We start from the raw sequence: 16,973 nt of genomic DNA, 5'->3' as shown, positions 1-16,973 counted from the left end.
TGCATTCTATGAGCATAAATGTGAAAAACCTGAGCTGTGTTGTGGCAGACAGAAGCTGTGTTTCTATCAACATTTTTTTATGCGCATTTTGAAGTATTGCATGAGAAAATTCTCGCTTGAGGTGCTTTATGCCTTTGTCGAAAAATAGTTAATGTACTACATGGGAGATGCAAACAATTTTGCCGAGTTCTGACTTGGTGAACATGTAACTCACGACTGATCGGCTGTTACCGCAATCGCCGTCTTGCCTGATATTCTCATAACACGCGGAGACATGGCGGTAGCAATTTGTATGCTTGAAACCAGAGACATTTTAGAGGAGACATGCCACTCAATCACATTCTCAATACAACTCTATGGGGAAAGCCCGTAATGATAAAGATGGTGGTTATCCTGCCCCTCCCACTAGAAAGCTAATCATCTGCTTTTAACAGCCAAGCGGGAATCATATTTCAGCCAATCGTGTGGTTCCACTGACGTAATGGTCTGTTTTACTTCTACTGCGCATGCGCGGAAGTGGTGACGCATGTGAAGTAGAAGTAGAACCGGTTGGGAAAAACGCTTTTTAAACCTTATTTTAGATTTTAATGCTGATTCTATTCATGTAGTTTTTATGTCCCGGTGACCAGTGAAAGTGCAGATGCCCAGAGTGGCATGACTTGCCTAAAAGGACTTTGTTGAAACACATTTCTGAGGACCTCTCACCATTTTTCTAAGATCAGTGGTCCTCAGGTCCATGCGACTAGTTTTGTTTCTGGTTTGCAACCCATACTTCTTGTTTATTACAGCTATGTATAACATCAACTACTGATGCAACTATGCTTGCCGTAACCTGGTTTATTCGCTCCAAATGGTAACACACCTATTTCGCATCTGCTATTTATTATTTTTTGCGACATTTCAAAAATCCACTTAAAATTTGCTTGACAAATAGATGGAAACATGGCTAGAAAGACAGACAGGTGAGGAAACTACTTTTAAAAGTGAATCAAACAAGGTTAGGATTTGGTCTTTGGATTTTACATATCAAAGTCTGTTTATAGATGTGTGAAGAAAGTTGTACAAAGCCTTTTGCTGTTTCAGAAGGAAATCTGAGAAATCTGATATTTGTTCTCATGTAATGTCAGCATCACTTGGGTCTAAAAACTAGAAGTTTGGCAAAATAAAAAATAAAATCTGGGGATATGGAGTTAGAAAGAAGCAGCTTGAGGCTATATCAGCCACTGCTAGCATAACACACTCCGACAGAACTGTCAGCGGTTCAGTTGCATTGTAGGCACCAGGCTTTGACAAGAAAGAAGAGTGTGATACAATTTTACGAGACTGTCCTCCCAGGAAAAACGACAGCCATTTCAGCAAATCCCCCCAAAATATATGTTTGTATTCAACTTACAAAGCTCTCTAGCAGCTGTAAGAATTATGACTCTTGTCCATGGTTGCAAAGAAGGAAGTATTGTGATGTTTTTATAGAGTCATAAAATATGCAGATAGAGGACATCGAAATGGATTGGGACAACAAAAAGTGGGACATAACACAGGAGATTGTCAACGTTGGTTTCTTTTAAGTGTGAGGGTGGTCGTTCCCAGACCTTAATCATGGGATTATCCTATAATCATGATGCCAAAGTATTAATTTTGACCCAAAATTTAATTTGCTTATACTAAGTCATTTTTGTGCCCAAACCTAACCAAACCTTTTATTGAATGAATTCTCTGTAATCCGCCTGGAGGAGCTGTTAAACTACCTGAAGTAATACTGTGACATTTTCATGTGAATAAATATCAGTTTTGCTGCTCTCTACCTCCAGTTAATAAAACAGAACAATATTTTGACTTACTATTTTTAGACCCTGGGATAATGTGTTTCTGATTTTGTGCGAACATGTGATTATCCTAAAAGAAATGTTGCTCTAGTTTTTATTGTTGCCTTGCTGTAATTTCTTCTAATTGTTTTCTTATCAGTACAATTCAAATTAAAAATAATTATGGTATGTGTTTCAAACACATGAGAGGATTTTTGTGCCCATATGTGACAAAAATGAATGTAATGCAATGAAACTGCATTTATTTTCCACCAGAATATATTCTAATGCTAAAGTCCAATGGAAATTACATTCAATCATCCTTTAAGCAATCAAAAAATAATGTTAACATGAGTAATAGTTTTTTATCATTAAAAACAAAGAAAACAGGTCCTTAGGGAAATATCGGAGATCCTCTTTTAGCTTTCAGCCGTCTGGAGGGGTGTGTTGGCGTCTGTGTTTGATGGTGTTTAACATCGGCAGAGTAATGATTGACAAAGTAAACTAACTTGTGCTGTAGCTTACAAGCCATTGCAGACAGTGTGTCATTAGTGGTAGTGAAGAGTAAGGACCACAGCAGTATCTAAGTGGACTGAAGTTAAATTTGCAGGGATGCTGTTTAATATGCTGCAGGTGAGCAGCTAATTAGCTATCTACCTTGTAAACTGATGTTAGCAGTGCTTTTTTCACAGGTGAATGGGTGTTTGGTTACTCATGCAATAAGCTAGGGTGCATGACAAGACATGTGTTCATGCTTATAAGATAGACTAGAAGCAGACTTCAGCAGGAAAGCTAATGTGGGTTGTTGTTCAGTCTGTGGCTGCTGTCTGGCTGGTTAGTCAGTGTGACTATCTGCCTATGACAGAGCTGACCTTAGTGCTTTATGCAAATATGATTTTGAATGAAGCATTTTGATTGGCTGTATGGAAACATTGAACAATTTAGTTTCAGTTGGACTTTAAATAATACAGAATATACAGAGACGGAAAGACTAGTAGATATATAGAGAAAGTTAAGAAAGGAATGTGTGCTGGTGCAGATAAATAACCACCATTGTGGAAAACTGCAAGGAAAACAATCAACAAATCAAACCCAGACAAAAAAACAAACAGACAAATAAAGAAATTGAGGAGTGTGATGGCAGGAACAAAGGTTAAAAGACATTACATTACATTTAGACAGACAAGCAGTACAGGAACAGTAGAAGGTAGAAGAACTGTCAGGTAGAAAAATAAAGTGGTATGGAAACGCAAGCAGACAAGTAAGACAGCTGATGAGAGCCATGGGAAGACAAATGGAAATGCAAAAGAGTAGACATACAGCCTGACAAAGGAGCAGGTGGAGGAAAAAGGCAGGGAGGCAGAGAGACCAGCAGTGACATGAAAAAGGCGGAGACAGAGACAGAGGCAGGTACTTGTTGTAAAAGGTCAATGCTCCTGTGATAAGGCGAGCTTGGACAGCATGCTCACAGCGAGTGGCCGAACGCTTGTCAACACGATACCAGTGCACTTCACTGGCCACAGTACACTCAGCAGAACACACAAGGACGGAAGCATCGCTGTGTAAAGAGCCTTTTTTATAAAGCATAGACAGGTTTCTGACTGAGAGTAACACAAACATGAATGAGGACCCCAAATAAGACAACAACCATGTAGGAAGGCCAGTGAATAGAAATGTGTACTGCCCCAGAGATTATATGTCTGCACAGGGTTGATAAGGCTGTTTATCACCAATGACAGGATTCATTTGCTGCTGATATTTCTGACTTTTACAAACTCCTCTGGTCTGTAAATGATGCAAGATATTCCAGTGATGGAGTATTCTGCGTCATAGCTCGAAGCAAAAAAAAATAATAATACAGACATCTGACTGACGGAGCAAGATTATTGTTGCAATATTTAGCAAGTAGAGGGTGAAGGCAGGGGACAGCTAGGTAAAATTACACTCTTTTTACATAAAATCCTCTCAGGCAGAACAAGTGAGTCACTAACTAAAACAAATACTTCCATCTATATTTAAAATTAAGTGTAAGGAAAGCAACAACAACAGTGACAGAGCAAGAGGCAACTAATGTTTTTGGATAAAAGAACATATTGCCTGAGGAAGACCTTGCAGCTCAGAACTTTGCACTAATAAAAAACTTGGGTGCTTAAAAATTTCAGTGTGCATACAGCCACTCCATTTAAACCAATCCAAACAAAATATTGTAAAATCAACAAAGCGTCACTGAAACACACTGTACTACTGTAATCATGAAAACACTGGTCTTTTGGTGCAAAGTATTAGCTGAGATACTCCCTAGGCCAAAGGCCATTAGCTATAGTAGCATACAGACTGTCATGCTCTCCAGAGCATGAACCCTACTGACTGAAGATCTCCTGTAATTCGGTACGCACATTCATGTCCCCCTCAGGATGAATTGTCCCTTAACTTTTCATCTAGCGCCCTCATCAGGTTGAAAGTGTAATTTGATCAGTACTTTGGTGTATGACTAAAATACCTGCAAAACTAATAACGTTCCCATCAGCCTCAGCTGTGTCGTGTTTAGTGCAAATTCTTCAGATTTCGCAAATATTTGCATGCTAACACACTGATCCAAGATGGTGGATGGGGTAAACATTATACCCGCTCAACATCAGCATGTTATTTTGCTATATTGAGCATGTTAGTATGCTGTTGTTAGCATAACAGGCACCACTGTGCCTTGTTATACATGTGGTAGCGCAGTGATGAGTCAGCTTTTCACTATACATTTCTTTTTGTGTGTATTTGTATTGAACTGTGCCTGGTCTCTGTGTTTTGATTATGTGTGTGTGAACCCACAGGGGACACACACAATCTATGGAAGCAGAGAGATGAATGGAGCCCTGTGAAGCACCGTTGATTACACAGCCCGTCTCTTCCCTCTTTCCCTCGCTGCTTCACAGAAAACAAGACACAGAAGAACACTGGGAAAGAGTGCACAATATGGAGACGACGACACAGGGAGGAAGGAAAGGAGCGGTGAGAAGAGAGGGAGTAATAATAGACAGATAAGAATAAATGGTCAGAGAGAGAACAAAATCAGATGGAGACTTACTAATACAAGCAAGTATGAAAGATAAAATTAAAAATAATATACAGAGGAGCAGGGTTGGAAGGGTTACTTTAAAAATGTAATCCGGTACAATTACTAAGTACTTGTTTCAAAATGTTATCAGTAACATAATCCAAGTGCCACAAAATAAAAGTACTGTAATCTCATTACTTTTAGTTACTTTTGGATTACTTCAATGCCAAATAGGCAAATGAAGACAAGAGAGTATCAATGATGTATTTTTAGACAAACACAAAATAAAAAAATCTCCTGTTCCCAAAATCCATGTTTAAATGTTTTTATATGATATGCTTTGTACTATGTTACCACTATGGCAGTATCTGGGCCCCATTGAATACTGATATAGTTATCTTTACTTTTTGCTAAACCGCTAACTGTAGCCTATCTGCCTCTATCTGTGGCTGGTTAGCCGCATGGAGTGTGTATGATGTGGTGGGTGGGCGTAACGTTAACACACATTCAGCGCTACTGGCCACTGTAGACGCCAATCAATACCTGCGACACGTCTCTCTCCAGCTTTGTGTTTTTCAGAAACACGTAACATATACCATAGACTGTACATAAAAAACATAGGCCTATATGGAGGCAAATAGCACTGCGTTTTCTGTTTCATGGACGCTTTATGCTTAAAGTAATCCCTATGAGTAATCCCCGATTTTTAAAAATGTACCTGTAATCTCATCAGTCCGCCTGGTAAAGAGAGTTTGACCCCCTGCTTTGAAAGTGTTATAGACGTCAGAGTTAGTGTGGATGGAATGGATGGATGTTTCAGTAGTGCTTCGACTGCTGTGTTGTATCTGGCATGAATTTGGGGTCAAAGAGCCTCAGGTGGTCTGGTGGATAGCACTGTGGCCTCACAGCAAGAAGGTTGCCAGTTGCCCCGGCCTTTCTGTGTGGAGATTGCATGTTCTCCCCGTGTCTGCATGAGTTCTATCCGGGTGCTCCGGTTTCCTCCCACCGTCCAAAGACATGTGGACTAGGTGATGACCCAAATTTGTCCTTAGGTGAGTGTGAGTGGTTGTCTATGTGTGGCCCTGCAATGGATTGGGTGTACCCCGCCTTTCGCCCGATGTCAGCTGAGATTGGCTCCGGCCCCTGACGACCCTGTATGCAGGATAAGCGGTTGACGATGGATGGATGGAGAGCCTCAGGTGTGAAGCTCTGAATGGTGGAATGCAATTAATGTAATTATTATTTACTCGAGTAGTGTACTTGTACTATACCTCAATTTTGAGGTACTTGCACTTAAGTACTTCCATCTTGTGTTTCTTTAGACTTCTACTTCATTATATAAGGAAATATGGTATATTTGTTACTCAACTAAGTTCACTTTCAAATCCTCAAAACTCTACAACATTAAAATTCTGCTTACATATTAATGCATCAGTGATAATCATCAAATAACACAACATAACTGACAGGGTTCTGCATTGTGGTGCATAATGGCAACCTTTTCCTTTAACTTTAACCGTTTTTACACTGAAGTTTTTTTTTACTGAATGCAGGACTTGTAATGGGTATTTTTTACATGGTGTTACATTGCTAATTTTACTTAATTATTGCATCTGAATACTAACCACTTAACTGCGGGTTGTGTGAACCAGCACACCTTCAACATGTCATCAGGGTAAACAATGGCTTTTTTAATTTTGTTGGATGCAAAACTGCTCATGTCACAAAATTTGTGACAAAACATTTATGAAATGTTGTATGAGATTTGTTCCTTTTCTCAAATGTTGTAAAGCGTAAAACTCTAATAGCCCAGGCTTTTATTTGTTAAAATCACTGAATTGACCCTGCCTATATTTATTATATTTATTTATATATGGGACAGGCCTTTAATTCCTTTTGCACAAAACTGAAACTTCTATGAAACAGTTTATTTATTTCAAACAGAATATTACTTGCATAAAACCTATCCATTAATATCAAATACACGTCATTCATTTGATCTAGCTCCAACATGCGCTTTTATTTTGAAGTAACATCACGAAAACAACAAGGTGCAGGCTGAGAGAAGTTAGCAAACAGAGCGTGATGGATTTCACAGGACAGGATTTACAAATTGGATTAATTTTTAGGAAAAACTGTTTTGATTCTTTCTTTTTGATTCTCGACCCTTACAGACTAAAGGAATACAAATAATCAAGGAATGGACACATTCGGACTTAACGAGCGCTTAAAAGGTAATGGCAGCACTTTCTTCCTTTCCTCTCTTGTACCATGCAGGTTACACCCGTAAATCTATAAGAATTAGACTTTGGGGCACGTTGTTTCTGTTAAATGAACTGAACTACTGAATTGTGGAGAATCTAACCGATCTAATGATGTGTAGCATGTCCATACTGACATATTGATCATACGTTTAAACGTTAATATTGCTATTAACGATCTAAGCAGCTTAGAGGGAGCTAAAGCGGGCGACACCGCGGGGTTTAAGAAATTTTATACATCCAATAAACTTCTATAAAAACCAGACCAGGCGTTTAATGGGGACCTGCGTTTATTTGTCAAATTGTGTTCTCACACCAGGCCAGTAAAGGAGGTAGGCAGCTATTTTGGACCTCGTTATTATTTGAAGTTTTACGGTATTTTTAAATTATTATTATTTTTTACTGTGCTCTAATTTTAACTTGACACAACGTAACCAATCATCTGTGGTTAAATGGTAAAATATTCTGCATCAAAATATAGAGAAGGGCATCATTCAGCATTTGAGCACCCCTCTCTCTCTGTGCTTTGATTCATATATTTCTGATGATCTGACCACTGACATCCAGAGACACTAGGAGATAGAGAGAAAGACATTGCAAACTTGTCCTGCCCCGCATTGCCTCCACTGTCCCCAAGCCACACCCATATTCCCTCATCCACATTTTGATTGGTCGGGCTGCCAGCAACAGTCTGCTCTCTATCCCCTCTGCCCCCACTCCTCCCTCTCTCTCGCTCTCTTTCCCCTCCTTTCTGCCTGCTCTGTCTCGCTCTCTCACTCTCCATGCAGGTCGCCAGTGAATGAGTCCAGTCAGACACAAGCTGTTAAACAGTACAGCTTCTCTCTCCCTCTCTCTGTCTTTCTCTCTCTTCATCTCTCGGTCTCTCTCGTCCTTTCCTGTCTCAGGAGCAGACAGTCAGTGGAGCATCGGCACAGCAACGGAGCGACACAGGACTGACTGAGGAGAGAAGACAACAAACCTGGCCAACAGCAACATAACATTAAGAACATTTGCAGTAGATCATTAACTGCAATACATTTCAAATCAAAGCAGAAGCAACAGATTGCCCTTAGTTGCAATTGCTGCTGCAACTGATGCTCTCTCGGCTGATCTGGGCTTGGAAATGAAGCAGATTTGCAACGGCTCCTGCAGCTGACGTCTCCAGGTTTTGAAAGTCAGTTTATGTGTGGGAAAGAGATGCTTTTGTTTGGTTTGTGCTTGAGGAAATGACAATGCTGAGCAGTAGAAAGGAAAAGCTTTGATTCAGCCGGAAAGCAACACGTTTCACGCTGGGCGTCACCTCTACCACCAGCGTCTCCTCCCATCTTCCTTCTTTCATGAGAGCTGAAGAAGACCAGGCACCCGAGCTATGAATGTTAGATTGACATGCAGAGTGCAGAGTTCAGGGAGTTTTCGCTGTTAAACAAAAAGAGGAAGATTTTATCAGTGTGAAGAAGCAGTAAAGATTCACAGCCAGGCAAACTAAAGTCCATCAGACTATCACCTGGACTTCGGAGGACAAAAAGGAAGGAACAGGAAGACGTACACCAGCATCTGCCTGAGAACGGAATCAAAAAACTAGAGCAGAAATGACAGGAAGAAAGAGATTCAACTCTGCTACGCACAGCCACAGATAGATGTTCAATTATTAAATAGATATCATTTAATAAGACACTTAACCTCATCAAAAGTGAGCAACCGACAGAGATATCTTACTCGACAAGGATGACTTTGCACCACCCAAGCTCGCATTTTGTGTAACATACAAAGACCAACATCAAAATCTTTCTTTGATGTCAACTTCTGTTGGCACTTGCTGCAAGTAAGTTTTCGCACCGATTTTTTTTTCGGTGTGAGCATCTTGGGGTTCTTGCTTGACTCTTCTTTTCGGGGTGAGGTGGATCTGCCGTGGGGGGCAGCTGACAGCCATCCAAGACGCCGCGAGCCGTACTCCGCGTGAAGAATGCCCAGCCGCGCTTGGCCAAGCCGGCCGACCCGGGCCCGACGGCGGGCCTCTACATGGAAAGATCGCAGAGCCGCATCAGCCTGTCTGCATCCTTCGAGGCGCTCGCCATCTACTTCCCCTGCATGAACTCCTTTGATGAGGATGATGGGGGTGAGTGGGAATAACACACACAAACAGACCCATAAAACCACAATAAGATTGTTGGAGCCATTCATAAAACATAGGACGCAAGGCACATGTTATTTGCCACCAGTCTGCTGGAAAACTGATGTTTCCATCCACACGTCAGGCAGTGTGTTATGTAAATCTGTCATGGCTCAGAACAGGCTCATTCACCTTTCAACATGTCCATGTCTGGTAAAAACCTGTACCTTGTTTGTATTAACTGTTGTATGATATGTTGTTGGCTGATGTGTCCAATATCCAAAATGCACATTTTTATTCATGTTATATGTTAAATTGTTACATTTTAGATCCAGTGTGATCCAGGGGTATTACTTAGGCCAAGACACATTGCATTGGCAGATGTCCAAAATAAAATACCTTAATGCATGAGTACAATATATACTGTATGTGCAGCATAGCGTCAAACAAAACTACGATTGATTTTATCCTCTGAAATGTCACTTGAAAGCTCATTGAATAACAGATGGGATATAAAAATGACGGTAATTCATTTCACATTAATTATTTATAGTCTATGAAGTCATTTTTCAAAGGAATGAGGTTTGAAACAACAACATGTCTTCTAAGAAAAGTGACCTGAGCACACTCTAATTTCTTGTCCACAGTGAGAAACCATTTGGTGGGTTTTGTCGAACTTTGCTGCTTTTCAGGCTACTCAGATATTTCCTTCAAAAGCATGTTCCTTAAAAAATAGCACAGATTTTATTGTACTTCCTCATCTCAGTACCTTTAATCTGATGAGTCAAATCAATTCAAATTATAGTAAAATTAGACTAAGATTGTATTTTTATATATGTTATGTATGTGTGTGCACAGACGTGTGTGTTTGTGAGAGCCTGTGCACACCTTTGTGGTTATGTCAGATTTTTTATGATTAGATTGTGGGTAGGATCAAGTATTTCCTCAAATCTCATGCATCAGCTGATGTAATTCATTTTGCTCTGAACTGCTGTATTGTTACATTACATTACTCTTGATTTCCTGTCATACTAATCCTGTAGGACTAGATTGTCTTTCCAATAGAAATTGAAGTAAAAGATAAAAGTATGTATATATCTCTGGAAAAAACAACATTGATGTGTGTTTGCAGGTTCTAAGTGTTAATGTATGCACATGCGTTAGTGTGTATATTCAGTGCAAAGTAGGTCACAGGGTTCCTGCTTAAAAACAAATCTAAGACAGAAAACACATTTAACACAATGTTATGAGCTTATCAACTGACAATGTCGAAATTTAGAAATAACACAAATAAGTCTCCCTATTCAGCATTTATAAGTAGTATTCAAACATTTCATAAATGGTTTATAAAACAATATAATGTAGTTGTATGCAGCTATAAGAGTATTTTAAGTTCTTATTAATATACAGTATTTGTCAAAAAATATAACTTCTTTTTCAAGCCACACAGTGATGGCTGTAGCCTGCTAACATACTGTAACATATTACAGTGACAAATGCAACTATTAGATGTAATAATGCTCACTAATAAGTCTCACAAGTTGTTAAAATTAGCTCATTCCTACAGAATCCCTTACCTTCAGTGGTGTAACTTTCCACCTTGCTGTAAGTTAGTGATGTAGAAGTGTACTGCTGGGTGTGTCAGTACACTGTGACATCACTGTCAGGTGTGGTTACAGTTGTAAAAGCCCACTTCAGACCACACGGTGGACAGCCACAGGGGAACATATCCGACCCCGACCTAAATATCTCACACACCACTTGCTGCTTCTCAGCAAAGGAGATTTGTTGCCCACAAATCTCCTTTGTTCAGATTCTCAGTGAGACAAAAAGCTGGAAAAGGAAAGAATTTGAGAAGAAAACTGACTGTGAGCTGTTTTTCAGACCGTTGAATTGACAAATTGACGCTTGTTAACAAATTGTTTGTCCTATACTCTCTCATGGGGGTAAGCTTGGCCCGTGATGATCACAGATAACACTGCTGTGCACAGGACAAATATCACCTTTAATCACCTTTAATCGCCCTGGTGAAAGTCAATATCTCACCTGTGCCAGTAAAGCTAATCCCACAAAACATTGTGGATTTAGTTGCCTCAGGGTTACGGTGCTCCTAAACCACAGGTCCATAATCTTTAGCTTTTTCTATGAGTTAACTTTCTCCGGTGCCCTGGGAGCTAAGGCTCCGACCATAAATGAACCTCCTTGTACTTCAATGCATGTCATTCCCCATCTCTCTCTTCCCTCATTTCCTCTCCTCTCTTCTGCGCTTATGTAATAAAACCATACAAATGCCCCCAGAATAGTTTTAAGTATAGTGATTATATACATGTGTTATTATTATTATAATAATATTATTATTCATGGCTGTTGGCAGCTAATGGTGCTCACTCCTGTAAGGCCTGACACTCATTACATGATCACATGTTTTTCGGGTTGTTGTGCTTGTAGAGTCATTGTTGAGGTCACCCAGCTTTCATATAATTGTCACCTTGACCTCGTGACATAATCTGGGATGTTGTTAACGTTACCAAACACATGTGTTTCTTTTCTTGTGGGTCTTGCAGATATTAGATATAAGTATCATCAACATTAAAGGTGGGGTATGCAGTTCTTGGAACAAAACGACGTGTATTGGATTAGAATCGCATACCCCACCTTAAATATAATGTGAGATGTCCTGTGATGAAATGTCATCTAGGATGTATGTAACCTACCTCTGGATGTCCACTGGGTGTTTCAGAAGCAGAGCATCTGAACATTAGCAGACACATTTTCTGCTATTGTTTGGAGTTGTTATACAAGAATATCAATACATGTACACAGCTCATTTAGATGCTTTTTGGCTATACTTACTGTAACAGCAGTACAGTACTGTTTCCTTCTTTCTCTCTCTTACTCTCTCGCTGTTAACAAACAAGGACAACGGATGTGTGTTAAGACAAAGTTACTGACAAATGTATTATAGTGTTATAGTGTTGTTATATGAATTGTACTTTGGTGCTCACTCCTCTGACTGTAGCTCCACCATCTTATTTAGTCCAATAGCTAAACTAAAATTGTGAACATTGTAAACTTTATTCTTGCCAATTGTCAGCATGTTAAAATGCTGGCATCAGCATTTAGCTCAAAACACCAATGTGCCTAAGTAGACTCTTAGTCTTATAACTGTAAACAGGCCAGCCTACATTTTTTTTTACTTATTTTGATATTACTTCCCATGATTTAATTTCAGGTTCATCCTTCATATCATCTTAAAATGGTATATATTAACACATTTCCTGGAAAATTGGATCCCAATGAGTTAGGGCAACCACACAGTATGCACACAAATAAAGATCCTTGACAAGGGTAATTTACACTGTGACACCTGCTTCCAAGGTGTGTGTGTTTACTGACGCCTACCAAGAAAAGTCTGATGAAGGGCGGCATGCTGGGAACATCACCTGTATAAAAGTCTAAATATTTTTATCCAACACACACACACACACACACTGGTGTGAGGAATGCTCATGCTCTCACAAACACACACCTGTATAAGCACACATGCATTCACAAATATAGGTCTTCCCGAGCCAAGACACACACATTTACACACTTTTATGATTGTAGTTGCACATGTACCCTCCCAAATACACAAGTCTCTGGACACACACACAGATATGAAAGCAGTGTGTGAGGTAATCAGAGCGGAGCGGCAGGCCGTGGTTTGTGGTTCTCAGTCTAATTAAATGCTAATATGGCTGCTGATTGTGGCTGACTGCAGCTAAATAGAGGCCTTATTGGAGGTTAATTCTCTCTCTCTCCATTTTTGTCCCAATGTCTCTCTGTCGAGCTTTCTCTCTCTCAGCCCACCTTTCACTCTGTGGTTTAAAAATCCTGTTTGCAAGTTGACTCTGTCTTTCCACCTTAAATTGTCTTTTAATCGCTTCCCCTCGTGTTTTCTCTCTCTCTCTCTCTTTTCCCGCGCCCCTCCCCTCTCTGTTTTAGTTTTCCACTCTCACTTCAGTTCAGTTTAATTCAAATATGTTCCACTGACAGGACAGGGCAGAAAGGAAGTCCGTACTCGCAGCAGCAGAGCATCACTTCTCCTGCCTGAAAAACATGATCTGTTGTTTATTTACTTTAGTGTTTGTACCTTGGAATTGAATTTACAACACCTTTAGCAGCTGATGTTGAAGACCTGGACATTTAACATTCCCACCATGTAGTTATGAGTGTTAAGAAAATGAAAGGGGCTGTGATGGTGTGGGCATATGATGAAATAAGATCCAGGAAGTCCAGTTTAGTAATAGACTCATGAGTTTGAAAGTAAGTCCAACACCTAAACATTGCTCAGTGATTTATATTGATGAAAGAGGATTTTACAACTCTGGAAAGTTATCACAGTGATAATTATTTGCACCCATGTCTGGACAATCACAAGGTTAACAGTAGACATATGCGCTTGGTATTGGCCAAAATGTGTGTTTTGTTGCGACAGACGTTGCATGATTTATCAGGAAGCCTCAGTGTGCAATGAATGAGGATGCTGTGATTATTCTTTATTGTTGGTCTGACTGTGGCCTAATAGAGCAAATCCATAAGAGGGTGGTGTTTATTTATTTTTATAAATCATACATTTACTAAATCTTACACTAAAATCTGATCAGCTGAGTTCCATGTTTACATCAAATCTGTCATGCTGATCGTCAGATAGACCGACAGGATGAAATATTCCTTCAATTTCAACTTCATTATGTTGACTGATATAGCTAATAATTGTGGTCTAAACACGCAATTGCCATTTTTTTAAGATTCACTATGAATTATACCTCCTTGAAACAAATATGGACAGACATTCACACACACCATCAGGATTATTTTAGGGTATCAGTAACCTGCCCAAGGACACATCAACTTGACTGGGGGGAGCATGGGAATCAAACCAGCGACCCTCCAATTACTAGACAACCCGGGCTACCACTTGAGCCTCAGCCACCCCAAAAGTTGAAGGTAGATTAGAGAATCAAAGGTTTAACCTTTAAAGGAAGAGCGATTTGTGACTCTTCACTGTCTCCTTGGGAGAGAAAATAAAACATAAATCCCAGCTTCTCCTCACGTCTCTCTCTTTGACCTGAATTACAGTTTGCTGTTTTTCCTCTCTGTTCTCATGTCTCCCCAGACGATCAGCAGACAGAACACACACACACACACACACACACACACACACACACACACACACACACACACACACACACACACACACACACACACACACTTATGTATGTGTTATCTAGCAGCACAGGTGTCAGATTTCTCTTGGTGACAGACTGAGCTGATTTTCCTGCATTATTAAATGTAAAACATGAAAAATTAAATGTTCACTCAGCCAGTCATCAATCTGGCCATCTCAACCTATCTGTCATAAACCAATGTCCGACATCCATTCATGTTAAAGGACAAATTCCCCTAAAAGTCAATGTTGAATAATGTAGTGGATTCCAGAGGTTACTCACAGTCCCTTAAATGTTCTTGTCTTCTCCTGCCGGTGGAACTTTCCTACATTTCACAGAAGTCTTCTTGAAACCCCCCAGATATTTGCTGTTTACTTGTTGCTTTCAGCTTTTGTTGCACATCACTGCTAAACTACAGTATCTTGTTCAACAAAGCTAGGCAGTGCTCGACTCACATATTTTCACATACCTATATACTTAAGTAAATTTTTCGATATGCTTACTTGTAATATAGTAACTATAGTTATACTACATTACTTTTTTGACAGTCAAATTTTAGAAATAGCTTGGTCCATGTTATTGATAATGATAAAACTACTATAAAGTACTGTGCACTAAAGAAGATTACCAGAGAAAGCAAAAGTACATTGCCAAAAGACATTTTTAAAGAATAATGTTTAAGTGTTTGGGGAGGATTTCTTTTCTCTCTCAGGCTTGTTCTTGTTCATTCTGAGTTTCCCATTAATCAGGTGAAAAAAAAACCTCTAATATAGAAACTGAACAGGCGCTGCGGCTGCTGCTCAGGGAGACTAATTGAGTCTATATTTCTTTGTGTGAGAGCGTGTGCTGCTGTAAGTCTCTGCTTGTAGGGACCAAATGTTCTCACAAGAAAAGAAAAATGAGGAAATTCTTCCAAAGTGAGAATTTTTTTGGCCTCTCACTTCCTTAAGCAACTAATTTAGGACAAACTCTTGGGTTTAGGATGAGGATTAGAAATGAGATTACATTTACGTTAAAGGTAAGGTTGTACTTTATAGGTAAGTTTATTTTGTGTGTATTTCACATGATACAGAAAGATCAGAGAGACAATTCTGGAGAAGCTGTGTTTCCCTCCCAAGACTCATCATTTGTTAATGATCTTGTGAATCAGCTAGATGTTTAGGAAGTATGAGCATGCATCAGGTATTATGGCGTCATAACAGCAGCTAAGGCATTGACATGTCACTTTTTGTGTGAGGATCTGGAACATTAGCCTACGACGAATCAGAGGACAAACAGGAAAGGAGTGAAGTGAAGGAAGGAAGAGAGAAATAGAGAGGAAGAGACAGGAGGGAGGAGGGACAAATGTAAGCAGAGTTGGAACTGATGGATGTTAGAGCAGAGGTGGAGGGAGTAAAGATAGAAAGGAGGATGACGCAACAGGGAGAGGGATAAGTGGAAAGAGACAGGTAGGAATACATATGAAAAGAAGAAAGCAGCCTCAATCATATCAACCAGGGGTCACATGGAGGGGGAGAGACAGAGGGACAGACAGGAAGGAGAGAAGAGTGATCGAGGTGAAAGAACAGCACGGGGAGGGAGGGAGGAAGTGAGAATGGAAAAATTAAAATGGCTCAGTAGGTCTCTATTCTCCTCCTTGCTCGTTATCCTTGTCTTTTATCCTCTCTTCCTTCCTCTTGTATCTACCCTCTTTTTCCTCTTCTATCCTCTCCTTCCCTTCATTGTATCATCACTCCATCTCTTTGTCTTCATCCCTGCTGTCAAGTCAGATGGAAACCAAGCACAAGAAGGACAAAAAGCAGAGACAAAGGAAAGATACTCAGTTGCGGTAAATCTAAAAATACCATGAAGTTGTGTTTTTAATGAAAGAAATGTACTGAAAAGATTTCTACCGCAGGAGTGCTGCAACCGTGGCTACAATAATGTATAGTACCCGGAATGAGACAGAAAGATGCACGGAGCCGATGTCAAACATATGAGTTATAGAGGAGAAAGAATGGAGGAGAAAGAGGGGAGAATGATAGGAGGAGGGAGGTCTCTGGTGTGCTTCTGAGCTGGAGAGATGACCCAGAAAAGTCAGGAATACAAAATGGACTGCCTGGAAAGGAGGTCTATTCTGTAGGGAGTAGGAGGTGAAGGCTGCAGGTGTTCATTTGTTATACTGAGCAATATGAGAGCAGGGAAAGTGTTCGTCAGTGTGTTGTAGTCTAATGCAGGAATAATGACTGTGGTTGTTGTTTCAATGCAGTGTTTCTCACCAGGATGTGGAAAAGCTACCCCAGGCAGCAGTGAACATCAGCAGCGCCACATGTTCGGGAGTGATCTGATAAATTAGACTTACATTACCCGGGGTTTTTAATGTAATATGACGTCAGACAATATGGTCATCTTTACGAAGAAATTTGGCAATGTTGGCAAGTTCAGCCTTTTCTGGCTCAAACCCTGCTCACTGGTGTGTAGGAGGCAGTTAGAATTTAATTTGTAAGGGGCATTAAGGGGCGTTCACACTAAACTCAAAGACCACCTTTTGCTATATTT

The 16,973-nt window shown here is 40.0% G+C and overlaps 1 protein-coding gene across 1 annotated transcript in view; it reads left to right on the top strand.

Annotated features, from left to right (window-relative positions):
* The first annotated feature begins 7,905 nt into the window (after nucleotides 1–7,905).
* Nucleotides 7,906–16,973, top strand: part of rims4 (regulating synaptic membrane exocytosis 4) — a 50,946-nt gene continuing 41,878 nt past the window's right edge. The window contains exon 1 of the mRNA XM_038697337.1: nucleotides 7,906–9,228. Coding sequence (XP_038553265.1) covers nucleotides 9,132–9,228 — 97 coding nt within the window. The 5' untranslated portion in view covers nucleotides 7,906–9,131. The remainder of the gene's footprint in view (nucleotides 9,229–16,973) is intronic.

Source organism: Micropterus salmoides, unplaced genomic scaffold (assembly GCF_014851395.1).
Source record: "Micropterus salmoides isolate LMB-PRFRI ecotype aquatic unplaced genomic scaffold, ASM1485139v1 Ms_hic_scaffold_4, whole genome shotgun sequence".
Lineage (NCBI taxonomy): Eukaryota > Metazoa > Chordata > Actinopteri > Centrarchiformes > Centrarchidae > Micropterus > Micropterus salmoides.
The sequence above is the reverse complement of the archived record's forward strand: the minus strand, read 5'-3'. Positions and strand labels throughout refer to the sequence as shown.